Source organism: Microtus oregoni, unplaced genomic scaffold, assembly GCF_018167655.1.
Source record: "Microtus oregoni isolate MIOR12 unplaced genomic scaffold, Mior012 000000F_ref0000247, whole genome shotgun sequence".
Lineage (NCBI taxonomy): Eukaryota > Metazoa > Chordata > Mammalia > Rodentia > Cricetidae > Microtus > Microtus oregoni.
Window position 1 is genome coordinate 38,934,177 of NW_024543059.1, and position 14,543 is coordinate 38,948,719.

At 43.1% G+C, this 14,543-nt stretch overlaps 1 protein-coding gene across 2 annotated transcripts in view; it reads left to right on the forward strand.

Moving 5' to 3' along the window:
- Prmt3 (protein arginine methyltransferase 3) overlaps positions 1 to 14,543 on the forward strand; it is a 73,178-nt gene that overhangs the window by 3,215 nt on the left and 55,420 nt on the right. For both annotated transcript variants that reach the window (XM_041649881.1, XM_041649891.1), the window contains 4 exons: positions 270 to 372; positions 3,789 to 3,948; positions 4,997 to 5,138; positions 8,490 to 8,555. In XM_041649881.1, coding sequence (XP_041505815.1) covers positions 270 to 372; positions 3,789 to 3,948; positions 4,997 to 5,138; positions 8,490 to 8,555 — 471 coding nt within the window. The remainder of the gene's footprint in view (positions 1 to 269; positions 373 to 3,788; positions 3,949 to 4,996; positions 5,139 to 8,489; positions 8,556 to 14,543) is intronic.

The window sequence follows — 14,543 nt, forward strand, 5'->3', positions numbered from 1 at the left end:
TCTCCTACATTGTTCAGTTTGTTTGTTTTTTTTTTCAAGCATTTTGTTGTTTGTCCTATTTAAATGAATGTTTGAGCTGGGGTCACTTTGCCTGCATCAGACAATAAGAGAATATACTTCAGCCGTTTAAAATGGCAGCTAAGCACAGATGTACCAGTCTTGTGCAAATTGAGTTCTTTTTTTTTTTTCTTGCTTAAGTTCCCCACTCTTTTTAAGGGAGCTTTGTTATTCCATGTAACGAATACAGTGTGCTTTAACTTCATATCCAGAATCCTACGGTTGAGTATATGAATTCCATATACAGCCCTGTGCCTTGGGAGAAGGATGAGTACCTGAAGCCAGTGCTGGAAGATGACCTTTTGCTTCAGTTTGGTAAGATAAACCTTCTTTATCTGCTTTAGCTGGCCTCACCGCTTGTTACACCAAACGAAAGTGAAGTGCTTTGTGAAAATGAATGTTAATCATACCCACCTCTGCCCCAAGTGATTTTTTTTTTTTTTTTTTTTTGCTTTCCATTGTTTTACCTGGTTGATTAAAGGGTAAATATTTCCCAAAATAACCAGTTTGTGAGTTTTAAGTTGGTTGCTGTTCTGAAGGCATGAAGTATTGTGCAGGGCAGTTCTTTCTCCCCATGGCCTGTGCCTCCTGGTTCTGTTCAGTGTATCCAAACTGTGTGCTCCCCACTCTTCGGTTGTAGTGATGGGATTGTGTACTGCAGTAACATAGCACTCATAGTCACGTGATCCTTTCGGGAGACTGTATCCATATGCTTTTTATTATAGCATCTTGTTATGTTTGTCATTAATTGTTGTTAATTTATTTTTGTGTTTTGTTTATCGATTAAACTTTATGATGGATCTGTAGTATGATACGGAAAACATGGTTCAGAGAAGGTTCACTTTCAGGCCTCCTGTAGAGCCACCCTCTGGACATGGCTTCATCTCTGAGGACCTCGCAGGCTGTCAGTGTTCACAGAAAGAATGAATCTCAGGCCAGGGGATGTAGCTGAGCCAATGGAGCCATGCTTGCCTCTCATATCCTAGGTTTGACCCTAAAGTACTCCCAGCCCCAACAAGACTGCATTCTTTCTCCTGAACATTGTGTTGCTCTCTCATTCCAAGTAGACACACAGAATTACTTATTGCAGCATTGTAGCTTATTTATTAGAAAGTAAATGCTCCCTTCAAAAGAGAGTGGCTGAATAAATTGTGGGCAACCACACTTGGAGCAATATATTCTTAAAGAGAACAGGCCTGTTCTCTATGAACTCTGTAGAGTTCTGCTTCCCACAGTACTCAGTGCTTCATGCAGTAGGGCCACCTCCTCCAGGGCTGCTATTGTTTATTGCTTCTCTTTCCCTTCAGTTTATAACATTAACATCCCTAAACGGTGCTGCATATTAATATTAAATTATGACTAATTTTTATTGGAGCCAAATTAAAGCCAAGCTTGCCAAACAGCTTGAATTTGGAAATAAAATACCAAGTAAGGATTTGTATTGGTTTTGTGGTTGATCTGATCAGGTACTCAAAAGATGCAGTTGGGCCGGGCGGTGGTGGCGCACTCCTTTAATCCCAGCACTCGGGAGGCAGAGGCAGGCGGATCTCTGTGAGTTCGAGGCCAGCCTGGTCTACAAGAGCTAGTTCCAGGACAGGCTCCAAAGCTACAGAGAAACCCTGTCTCGAAAAACCAAAAAAAAAAAAAAAAAAAAAAAAAAAGATGTAGTTGGAAGGAGCAACAGCTTATTCTTGTTGACCTTTTTTTTTTAAAAAAAAAAATTATTATGTATACAATAATCTGTCTGCATGTATGTGTGCAGGCCAGAAGAGGGCACCAGACCTCATTACAGATGGTTGTGAGCCACCATGTGGTTGCTGGGAATTGAACTCAGGACCTTTGGAAGGGCAGACAATGCTCTTAACCACTGAGCCATCTCTCCAGCCCCTTGTTGACCTTTTGAAAGGCTCATTCTACACTAGCAGGGAAAGTCTAGAGTGGATGAGGCTTAGAATGGGGTTGGAGAGATGGCACAGAGGTGAAGAACATACACTGCCTCTTTGGTTCCCAGTACACACATGGCAGGTCACAACTCCATTTCCAAGGGATATGCCACCCTCTTCTGGCCTCTGTTAGCGCCTGCCTATATATGATGCACACCCAGACTAGCAGATACACATACCATAAATACAAATAAATAAAACTCCCAGTGACCCACTTCCTGTAGTGGGCTCTACCTCCTAAAGGATCTATAACATCCTGAACAGTGCACCAGCTGGGGACTGAGTGTTCAAATGCACGAGATGGCTCTGTTCTGTCTCTGAATGGAGGTCAGTGGTGCGGCTCTGTGTGTCCTGGTTGGCTTTGCTGTTGGGTCCCAACCCTGAAGAAGTGTCACAGCATAAGTATCACAGCAGAATCCTGAATGGGGGCAGAGTACTGCATGGAAGAGAACAGCGCCAGCAGTGTTTGTGCATTAGGTAGACCTGATAGTTGATCTGCTGCTGATTCTGGGGCTGCTGAAGAATCACTGGCTCCATCTCTGTTTGCACAGTTGTTTGTATGCTAGAAGTTAATGACATAATTAAGATTAAGTCAAAATTTGGTTTGTTTGTTTTGTTTTTGTTTTTCAATACAGGGTTCTTCTGTGTAGCCCTGTCTGTCCTGGAGCTCATTCTGTAGACCAGGCTGGCCTTAAACTCATAGAAATCTACCTGCCTCTGCCTCTAAGTGCTGGGATTAAAGACAGCACCACGACTTCCCAATAAGATAATGTTTTTTTTTTTAACCTAAGATTTTTGCTGCATCATAATATAAGTAATAAAATATTAGTGTCTTGCCCAGGATGGGAAGGTTTTGGATATACGGAAGTTCTTAAAGAATGACCTGTCTTCCTCATTTGATGAAGGTGTGATTGAATATAACCTTTGGGGTGCAGGATTGGGATCCTGTGAACATAGGTATTATGAAATGATTGCCGCAGTCAAGCAAATCAGCATCCAGCATTTTACCTACCATTTTACGTGTGATGAGAACACTTAAGGTCTGCTGTATTGGCACATTTCACTGTACACCAGGGCATCAGCTGTAGTCACATGCGTGAGATGTCCTGACTGTGTTCACCTGAAGTAAAAGCTTACCGCCCTGGCTTATGGCAGCACAATTCTCTCTCTGCCTCTGTAAATGCACTGCTGAGTGAGATTTTGTGTTTGCCCTTTGGTATTGGTGTGTTTTCCTTCACACGTTACCCTCCAGGCTCATTCTTGCTACACCCAGCAGGATGGCCTGTGTGTCTGCACATGCTCTCTCCCATTCTGGGGCTAAGGACACAGACTGAGAGGTGGCTCTGTAAGGGTCAAGAACCTGGGCTGGTAAGACAGGTTTTGAGTTTTCTCTTCTCCAATAAATAACTGTATGACTTCTGAGTTGGTCACTTAGCTTTTTTGAAATTTATTTTCCCTGTGTCTGAAGTAGGGATAACTGTTTGCATATCAGGTTGTTTTGAGAGCGAGATGTAGTGTAATATGCACACTCTTGAGAACTTACTGGGAAACCCCGAAGGTTCCCCCTGTGTTTGGTTTCGTTTGTCTGTGCATGCACATGCTCAGTTTAGCTGGCTAATGAAAAGCAGGCTCTCATACTCCATGCGATCAAATCAGAGAGCTTGGATGTCAAGTATTGTGAAAAGTGCTTTGAATAGTTTTTCTCACTTGCCCATGGTTGGCACTTAAGCTGTTTGTCCCCACTGTGCTGTTGTGAGGTAATCTGATAATGATGTCTGTATCTTTTAGATGTAGAAGATCTTTATGAGCCGGTGTCGACTCCCTTCTCATACCCCAATGGACTCAGTGAAAATACGTCCATTGTTGAAAAATTGAAGCTCATGGAGGCGCGGGCGCTGTCTGCTGAGGCTGCCTTGGCTCGAGCACGCGAGGATCTGCAGAAGATGAAGTAACTGCCGGTCCAACCAAACGCTGCCTTAGATGTAGTGTAGTTCTGGGTAGAACACTTGGAATACTAGACACTCAGTGGATATGCTTACTTTAGGAGTTTCATAGCGTGTGGATATAGATTACTGTAGAACTGCATTTTTATCTACTTGTAAATACTCCATAGTTACTTTGCATGTGGCTCTTTTAATTTCCTCTTGAATATTTGTTTTTAATACTTCCTGCTTTTCAAGTTTCTTATTTCTAGTTGGTTTCACCTCTTTAATTGTCCTATCCTAATTTTTCAGTAACAAAAGAATTATTATTATTTTAGGTATTGGGGGAAAGTGTTGAATTGTTTTTAAAAAGCAAAATGTGACAGTAGTGTAGAACAGCCAAAGAACCAGAGAGACAGGGTAGTTTCCCCCCACCGAGTTCTCATTCTCCAGGAGTCCTGCATCTCCTAGGGGCGCTTGGTAGTCTAGAGGTGGCACAGGCCTTCACATGTGGACCCATACATGCCACCTTCTGGATCTGTAAGCTGGTTGCTAGTACCCGAGTTCCTATGTGACGGCTGGCCAGAATGTCTGGTGCCAGGGAGAGCAGAGTCTATCAAGTTCCTCGTCCTTGTTTCTGACTTTTATGCTGGGAACTTAGTCCCCCATCACCAGCTCAGCTTTGTTCTTCTGTCCTCCTCCCTCTCGTCTACCTTGTAGATCACTAGTGTGTCACCAGCTGAGTGTGGGAACTGGAGTCAGTAGGATCAGCTGACTTGGGTCTGCTTTCTGCTCATTTAACCCATTTTAAGAGCATTCAAAGTTGAAACAGGCTTTATTGATTTAAATGCTAAAAAGGGTTTTTAGAACAGTAGGAAAAATACATTTGAATAAAGCAGTGTACCCAGACATTGCTTCAGATCCAGCAGAGGGCGCTGTCGGGGCTTTAGCTAGAACAGGATTTAAGATTCTGGGCACACTGTCCCAGTCCCCCTCCCCTTCCTCACCCTCCAGCCTTTCCTTTCTCATGGTCCAGTAAACCTGTCTCAAGGGTGTATTTCAAATTGATTACAGACAATTTGCTCAGGACTTTGTGATGAACGTAGATGTCAGAACCTGCTCCTCCACCACTGCCATTGCAGACCTGCAGGAGGATGAGGATGGTGTCTACTTCAGCTCCTACGGGCATTATGGGATACATGAAGAAATGCTGAAGGTTGGACAGAGTTCATGTGCTTCAAATCCGCCAAGGGAGAACCCTGCAAGATAGGCCTTAATACTTAAGAGCGAGTGAGCGAGTATGTGTGTGTGTACCTCTTGTGCTTAGATAACTGTTCCTCAGATGAAAAGATTACAAAGGGGTCAAGTCCCTGTGAATCCTATTTAAGACAGCGTTCATCTTTTCTTTGTGACGACACGTTTTTACTTGAAATTGAAAAAAAAAAACAACTGTTTTGTGGTCTGGTCTTTCTAGGAACATCTACCATGTTAAGTAGGAATTAAATGACATGTTTGTTTTTTAACCTGGAAAAGAAACAGTTTGAGTTTTTAAAATAGCAATGTTGACTTGGTTTGGGCAAACAGTTATCTTAAGGTTAATTTCAATAATTCTCACAGTATCATGAATCACTGAAAATGTAGAGATGTTTCCCAGTGTGGTCAGCCCTGATATTTGAATCTGTTCAGGTTTAATAGTCACAGTAGTGATGCCCATATAAGAGAGAAGTAGTTTCTAACTTTACCTACTTACAGCACATTTACCAACGATCGCAGATTACAGGAATAAGAGTAAAACCTGATAGATCAGAGAAGTAGAGGAGGAGCGACCAGTCAACCTGCCTTTTTTAACCGCAGACTCAGCAAGCGCATCTCTCTCCACACGTCCCTGATCAAAAAAAGGCTGTGAATCTCTAAATCTTTCTCTATTCCTTCCTGTGTGTCTTCTGTGTGGCTAGTTCTTGTCACCTAGTCTGTGGCTCTGCCCCCATCCAAAGTTAATTTTATTAACACAGTCTCAGAGTTTCACAGTGTGATCAGATATCCCACAACACCATGCATCTTCATATTCGTGGTAGAATAGTTTCTGTGATAATAAAGTATCATCTAAGCCCGGTTGGTTGTTTTAGATCCCTGTCAACTTAGTGCTGCATGCCCCCTGTATCTGCTGTGGAACCTGGGCAGCCTTTGCAGACAGGTCCTGGTCACTGGAGTTGCCGTGGATGGAAGCCTTTCCACTGCAATGAGAAGAGATGGCTACTTTGCTTACAGCTGAGCAGAGCTAGCTCTGCCTAGGACTCCTGTGCCTGTGCCAGCAACTAGAGACTGACACGTGACCACTGCAAACGGAGACTCCAGATGAGAGGTTCTTTACTTTTAAAGGATCACTTAGGCACAGTTTCTGACTTAGTTTCCCTTCCTGTGCTACAGGATTGCTCTTGGAGATGTTGGTGGGTTTGATATTGGCTAAGTTAAGAAGTGGGCGTGCCTTGGAGCAGGCTGTATTTCCTGTTTCTCACCAGAACAGCTTTCAGCACAAATAAACTGTTCGGTGGATCTTGTGACAGAAAATCTACCTAATTCTGACAAGAATTTCACATTGGGAAGCACTTAGTGTAAAGCATTTATAGACTGATGGGCGGGTTTTCTTGTTTGGGTGCAGACATTTTATCGTAATTGTAATCTTACTTCTAGGGTTTGGATTAACGTAATTGTTTAAAGTTTAAAGACTCAGTAGACAGGGTATAGTTTAAATAAACTTTAGATAGCCCTTGCTCCTTGTTAGCTATAAGACAGATCCTGGGCTGCACCCCAGTCTGTCTGCGTTTGCTACGGCAGTTGCTGTCTGGGTGTGTGGGTGTGCTGGTCACCGTGCTGTTCATAGCATGAAGTATGGGTACCTGCAGCTGGCCTGGGCTTTGTGTCCCCTTCCTCTGCCAGTGCACCTTGAGGTGATGGGCGGATATAAAATTGTAGCATGAGGCTTGAGGCTCATCTGCAGTGGATTGTCTGGAGGAATGTTGCTGAGCGCCTCTCACCTGCACACGGGGCTCCTGCGGATCCGAGCTCTGGTTTGTTCCTTTCTTCTGGTTGGTGTGAAAGGTGCACTCCAGGTTTTACTCTGTACTCACGTTAGTCTTCATTAGAGTAAATCTTCCGAACTTTCATTTTGAAGATTTTCTTTGTTGTTGTTTTGTTTGTGTGAGGCAGGGTCTCATGTAGCCTAGACTGGCCTAGATTCTCTGTTTAGACAAGATGACTTGACTTTCAACACCCACTGCCACATGTTGCGGGGTCAGAGGCTTCACCGCCATCCTGGCTTGGAAACAGTGTTTAAGGCGAGTTCTTTAGTAGCTTTCCTATCCATGATTGTGGGTTTTTCTAGCAAAGGTCAGTTATTCAGCCGAGGCTCCGTGTGATGAGCTTACGAACAACACAGACAATGGCTGAGGCCACGGGGAGCAGAGCTCAGCCAGGAAGCAGTGCCTGCAGTTAGGACTGTAGTTGGAGCATGGAAAGACGGGGTGATGGGTCCGAACCTTCTGAGCTGCTGCATCTGTGACTGACGCACTCTGAAGTCTGTTGTTTCAGCAGAAAATGTACAAAATGGTGTCCTTTGAAAGGGGCATGTGATTTTTATTTGTTAGTCTTTTTTTTTTTTTTTATTCTTGAGAATTTCTTTTTGGTTTTTTGAGACAGGGTTTCTCTGTAGCTTTGAAACCTGTCCTGGAACTCCCTCTGTAGACCAGGCTGGCCTTGAACTCACAGAGATCCTGCTACGTCTGCCTCCTGAGTGCTGGGATTAAAGGTGTGTGCCCCCACCAGCAGACAGTCTTTATTTTTATGTGAAACCCAAAGCTAGAATCTCACTTGGTGACACCTGTTTTTACTGCACTCAGTTTTCCTCGCTGGCTGCTGAGCTCTCCCCCGTCACCTGCAGGCTGTGTGTCTGACTTAGGGGTGCAACAGTGTGAAAATGCTATAGGCCTGCATGGTCACAGCTTATGAGAAACTCCTGAGCGTGGAGTCTGGTAGTGTGCACTGCAGGGCTCACACGATTTCCTTCTAGGCCTACAGGCTTTGAAGCATCATTTCCTACTGCAGACATTTCTAGAAACAAATAGTGCTATAAATCAGATGCTGATGTGGCTTTCTTATAAGAACTTCAGCAGTGTGGATTCGCGATCCCTGTGTACCTCACCTTTTCATGTTCTGTTTTTCTGATCCTTGTCCCTAGCTTCAGTGCAGGGAGCCAGGCTCAGCTGAAAAGGTCCTTCTCCTAGTGTTTATCATCTCCTGAGCCTCACAGTGACTGTGTGAAAAGAGAAAGACATGCACATTTCAAACTAATGGCTAGATCTGACTTTCACTGTTACTTTTATATAAAAAATGTATATGTTGTTGAAAATTTGTTCTTTATTTTCTTTTAGAAAAAAAATTAAATAGCTCAGTTTCCCAGGCAGAACCTAACTGTTGAAGCTAGCAGTATAATTCAGTAGCCGTAAGTTCATAGAAGAATTAATTTGCTCAGATTGTCCCTGTAAACACAGTGCTATGCTTTCTATTCTAGGACAAAGTCCGCACAGAAAGCTACAGAGATTTCATATACCAAAATCCACATATCTTCAAAGATAAGGTGAGTTACGGTCGTTAAACTGGCCCTCCTGGATGTTTGACTCAGGCTTTGCTTCCCAGGAGCCTTGTGGTGCTGCAGTCTGCTGTCCAAGGTGCTGATGGGGCTGCTATTCGGGGCTCTTTTGTAAAGCTGGACGTCATTCATTACAGAAATAGAGCCTAGTAAACTTCGCCTATCAGGTTAGTCTAGACTATAATATTTGATTTATGGTGATTTGTTTGTGATTGGAATATATCAGTTATACCCCATGGCGAAGTACACTCTTAATTATTATTCCACTGTGCTGTATAGTTAAACATTCATAATGTTGACTAGAGTGAAATTTATGCAAGCTAGATTTTTTCTGTAGGATTTAGTCCTTTGTGAATCTATTGCTTTATGGGGCATCTTGTAATCAGTTTTAATATTGTCTAACTTGCTTAAAAACTTAATTGCATTTTGCTTAACCTTTTTCTCTCTTTTTTATATTATGTATTGTGTATGGTGGGGTGGGTATATGCGTACCGCAGAATGCATGTGGTGGTCAGAGGGTAGTTCTGTCTTTGAGCCATGTAGGTTCCAGGTTGTCAGGCTTGGCAGCAAGTGCCTTTATCTACTGAACTATCTATCTCACTAGTCGTGTGTGTGTGTGTGTGTGTGTGTGTGTGTGTGTGTGTGCGTGCGAGCGCACGCATTGAGCAGAAACAACTTGACAAGTCCATTCTCTTCTTCCACTTTGTGATTCTCAGGCATCAGATTCAAGCTTGGTCGCAGGCACCTTTACCTGCTGAGCCATCTTGACAGCCATGTTGTTTATTTAAAAGATGATCGCATGCTCTGGGTATGTCTTTGTGTATCTGTCTCTCTTTTTATGCATGTGTGCACACGAGTTTGTGCACATCTGAGTGTTTCTTTGTGTGTGTGTCTGTATGTACATGTGTGTATGTATGTCTGTATGTGTACATATGTACATGTGTCTCTGTGTGTGTATAGTAATCCTCACAAGTTCTTACATTTTCCTCTCTCCACTCTGTCCCAAAGCATCCTGTTTCTGTTAGTCTTTTTTAGACGTTACCGCTAATCTAGTCAGGAGTTACCATCCTGCCATCTGGTCCCTTTCCTGGAGTTTCCCTCCATTGTTCTTCCTTCAAGCCTCTACATTGAGAGCATGCAGGTGTTTCTAGTTCTCCATCTTCAAGCTCCTGTACGTTAGTTCCAGGGCTTTCTGTCATGGAGGAACAGAAAATGGAGACCTTCCTTATTAGGGCCACTTCTGTTTTCACACTGGGGCATATCTGGAATGGCTTTCTGTTTTAAGTTTAATTTTTTTATGCCTGCATGTATATACCTACTTGTCTGTCTGTATACTGTGTGTGTGCAAGTACCTGTCGATGTGATGGCCCCATGAAAATGTCACTTTAGAGTTCCAATTTGGTTAATTGCAGTTTGTTATTTATTTTTACTTTATTCTTAACCTAGTAAACTGTGTAGAAATGAAAAGGTCCTTGTCTAGCCAGACAGGAGCCAGCTGTAGGATCTGGTCACATGGGAGTTGGTGTGTGCCTCACCTACAGACTGAACTTTCGAATCCTTCCTCATTGACAATTGCTATTGTCAGAGCACCCTCGTGTCTTTGAGGCATCTTTTTATTTATTTATTTTCTTTTTTGGTTTTGGTTTTTCAAGACAGGATTTCTCTGTAGCATTGGATCCTGTCCTGGAACTAGCTCTTGTAGACCAGGCTGGCCTCGAACTCACAGAGATCTACCTGCTTCTGCCACCCAAGAGCTGGGGTTAAAGGCGTGCGCCACCACCGCCCAGCTCATCTTCTCATTTCTTTGTGATATGAATGCGTAGGAACTGAAATGGTATTTAGAAATTTTTCTCTCAGTGCACTCTGGAGTAAAAGGGTTCAAATACTAGTTACCAGAGGACTTAGTCTTTTGAAATATTACATGTGGCTAGGAAGAGTGCTTACTAAGTTCATGAACCTGTACGCAGCGACTTTTGCTTCTAGTTTCTTTGTGGCAATGCTGTGTATCTGTGTGCTGTGTATCTGTATGCTGTGTATCTCTGTGTGTCGGGGTGGGGGTAACTAGGGAGATGGATCAGTGATAAAGCACTTGCCACAAAAACAGGAGGACTGGAGTGCACATTCCCAGCATCCATGTCATTACCGAGGGCTGTGGCAGCCCATCTGTGGTCAGGTGCACTGGGGGCACTGGGGGCTCCCTGCACCAAGATGCCTAGCTAGCAGGCCGAGTCATCCGAGAATCTGGGCTCCAGTGGTGGTGAGTGGTAGAGTAAGGTACCCCAAGTCAATCTCTGGTCTCTATGTGCTAGCGAACATACATGTAAATGAACGTCTGGACATACATGTGCATGCACATATGCACACACACAGAAGACAGTCAAACAAGCAAACAAAACATGGTACTTTTGACTTAGCAGTGAACTGTGTCAAACTATGTGGAGTCAGTTTGTGGCATTCCACTGCTCTCATTGAGAGCCTGTCCAGGTAAGGAGATGGCAGGTTTGTGTGAGCACCTCCTTGCTGCTTTGCTTGAGGTATTAGCCATTAACTTTATCAGTGTGATGAATTTTGCTCAGCATTTGTGGTTTCTCAAAGGTCACTTCAATGTAAAATATTTTTGTTAAAGCACATTATAAGCATACTTTATTGTGGTTCAGAGTATTAAATAGTCTACAGCTTTTATCTCCTCTTGCACTGTGGCTGTAGGAGATGCAGTACCATGTATTTAAGTGCATTTGCTAATGCATAAGTCATTGTGTAACACTGAATCTAGGTGCCATTTGTCTGCTTTGCCTGTTACTTATCAACTTTACTTCAAACAGGGAGGTTTATTGATGTCTTCAAAACACGGAACTGGAAAAAACTCCAGACTTTGTGTTCTAATGTAGTGCTTGTGAGCCTTGCTCTTCAACTGAGAAGCAGTGTGTCAGTGCAGGAGAGGTGGTAGTTAGGGTGGGACTTGTTACAGTGTGGATATTCACACACATTTGTATGTGGCATGGTCATGTAGCTGTTTATGTCTTTGTTTTAAAAGTCTATGACATTGTATATTTTTTCCTGCCTTTTATTACTTTTATATATTAAGTAGACTTCATGTTATAACACCAGCTTCTATATCATACTGTACAGTGCATAGTAGAGGTTTGCTTTTCAAAGTACTGTTATGGGATGGGGATGACTTAGTGGTTACATGTGCAAGCATGAGGACCAATGAGTTTGCATCTCTATAACTCACACGAAGCTAGATGCAGGAGCCGGTCAGTAAATGGAGGCTGCTTGTTCATTTCCCGGCTGCCCAGACCCAAATAATAACAGAGAAACTATATTAATTACAATACTGTTTGGCCTGTTAACTCAGGCTTCTTATTAACTAACTCTTACATCTTAAATTAACCAATTTCTATTATTTGGTGTAGCCACGAGGCTGTGGCCTACTGGTAAGGTTCTGTCCTGTGTCTATCTCCTTTGGCAGCTACATGGCATCTCCCTGAGTCCACCTACTCTCCTTTTATTTCTTTCAGCCTGGCTTTATTCTGCTAAGCCATTGGCTGAAACAGCTTTATCCATCAACCAATAAAAGCAAAACATATACAGAAGCATATCCCACATCACTGGTCCATAACCCAAGAGCCCCTCAGGCAAAAGGGGCACAGCGCCAGGAGACTCCCAGAAGCTCTGGGCAGCTTGCCTGGGGCACACTGAGTAGATCACAAAGAGATGTTGTTCCAGACTAGCACCTGAGGTTGTCCTCTGCCCTCCACACCTGTGCCGTTTATCTTCACAAACACATAGTGCACCATTGCTGTTTTTTCAATGGGGCTGTAATTAAAAATGGTCTTCCTTCCTCTTCCCTCACTGTCCTCTTTCCTTCCTTAATATTGTTTCAATTCTCAAAATTCCTGTGGAGGCCATATGGTAGCTCAATTAATTTAACTTTGGGTGACATTTAATCATCCTCTCACGAGCTCATAATTAATTTGTTTGGAGTCCGTTGAGGAAATCCCCAGTCAGGTGCCTTCTTTATGCTGTGGGCTTCTATCTACAGTTAAAGTCTGCTCATTCACTTTATTATTTACTTATTTTACAGAAAAGGAAATCCATTTCCATTATCATTTTATAAAATAGCACCAATTATTTTGTCATTCTCACCACTTTGTCGGAGTTTGTCAGGTTTTGCCTGTCTGATGAGTCAGCTATCAGCTAGATGTAATTAGCTACTGAAGGTCAGTGGAGAGTATGATCAGGCTCTGGAAGCAGATGACCTGGGTCAGAAGCCAGGCACACGGTTCACCAGCTGTGGGCTCTGAACCTATTTCTTCCTCTCTTTGGAATTTACTTTGCTCATTTGATAAATGAGGATTGTGTGTGTGTGTGTGAGAGAGAGAGAGTGTGTGTGTGAGAGAGAGAGAGACAGAGAGAGAGAAAGAGACTATGTCTGTGTGGTATGTACCTCTTGGCACAGGCTCCAAGGCCAGAAGAGGGCATCAAGCGTCTTCCTGTGTTGTGTCCCCACCCAATTCCCCTGAGTCAGAGTCTTTCCTGAACCTGGGCTCAGGGAAAATTGGCTAGATGGGAGCTAGCAAGCCCCAGAAACCCTCCTGTCTCTGCCCCATTCAGAGGTGTGGTTGCAGGCATGCCTGCAACACTAGGCTTGTTGCATGGGTGCTGGGGTCTGAACTCTAGTCCTCATGATTGCCTAGCAAGCACTCTTGACCACTGAACTCTCTCTCCAGCCTGAAAACACGGTCTTAATTGAACTATGCTATGTATATCCTAAATCTTTCTGCACATTTATCCTTCTTTTATTTTATTGATAATTATTGAGCTCTACATTTCTCTCTGCTTTCCTCCCTGCCTCTGCCCTCCCCCTTCAATCCTCCCCCAAGGTCCCCATGCTCCCAATTTATTTAGGAGATCTTATCCTTTTCTACTTTCTACTTCCCATGTAGATTAGATCTATGTAAGTCTCTCTTAGTGTCCGCATTGTTGTCTAAGTTCTCTGGGATTGTGATTTGTAGGCTGGCTTTCTTTGCTTTATGTTTAAAAATCACCTGTGAGTGAGTACATGTGATAATTGTCTTTCTGTGACTGGGTTACCTCACTCGAAATAATGTTTTCTAGCTCCATCCATTTTCCTGCAAAATTCAAGTTGTTGTTATTTTTTTATGCTGTGTAGTACTCCATTATGTAAATGTACCACATTTTTCTTATCCATTCTTCGATCGGGGGGCATTTAGGTTGTTTTCAGTTTCTGGCTATGATAAACAAAGCTGCTATGAACATAGTTGAGCACATGTCCTTGTGGCACAATTGAGCATCCTTTGGATATATACTCAAAGTGGTATTACTGGGTCTTGAGGAAGGTTGTTTTCCTAATTTTCTGAGAAATCGCCACACTGACATCTAAAGGGGTTGTACCAGCTTGCATTCCCACCAGCAATGCAGAAGTGTTCCCTTTACCCCACAACCTCTCCAGCATAAGTTGTCATCAATGTTTTTGATCTTGGCCATTCTTACAGGTGTAAAATGGAATCTCAGAGTTGTTTTGATTTGCATTTCTCTGGTGACTAAGGATGTTGAACATTTCCTTAAGTGTCTTTAAGCCATTTTAAATTCCTCTGTTGAGAGTTCTCGGTTTAGGTCTGAACTCCATTTTTTTTTTATTGGATTATGTGATTTTTTTGGTGTCCAACTTTTTGAGTTTTTTATACATTTTGGAATCAGCTCATCCGGTCTGGGTTTGATCCCCGCTCTGGCAAAAAGAAGATGAGTTCTTGACTGTATTCCTCCTGGGTCTTCCCCAGGGTGGTATTGGTAGCAGCTGTCCTTCCATCAACAGACTGAGGATCGGTGGCCTCACCTTTGCCAGTGCAGCATGTGATCAAGCGTCTCAGGCCCATTCCAACCTTTTATTCCTCATTTTACAATTGTATTTTAACGAATGTTTAAGGCAACACTATGGGTTCTGTCCCCAAT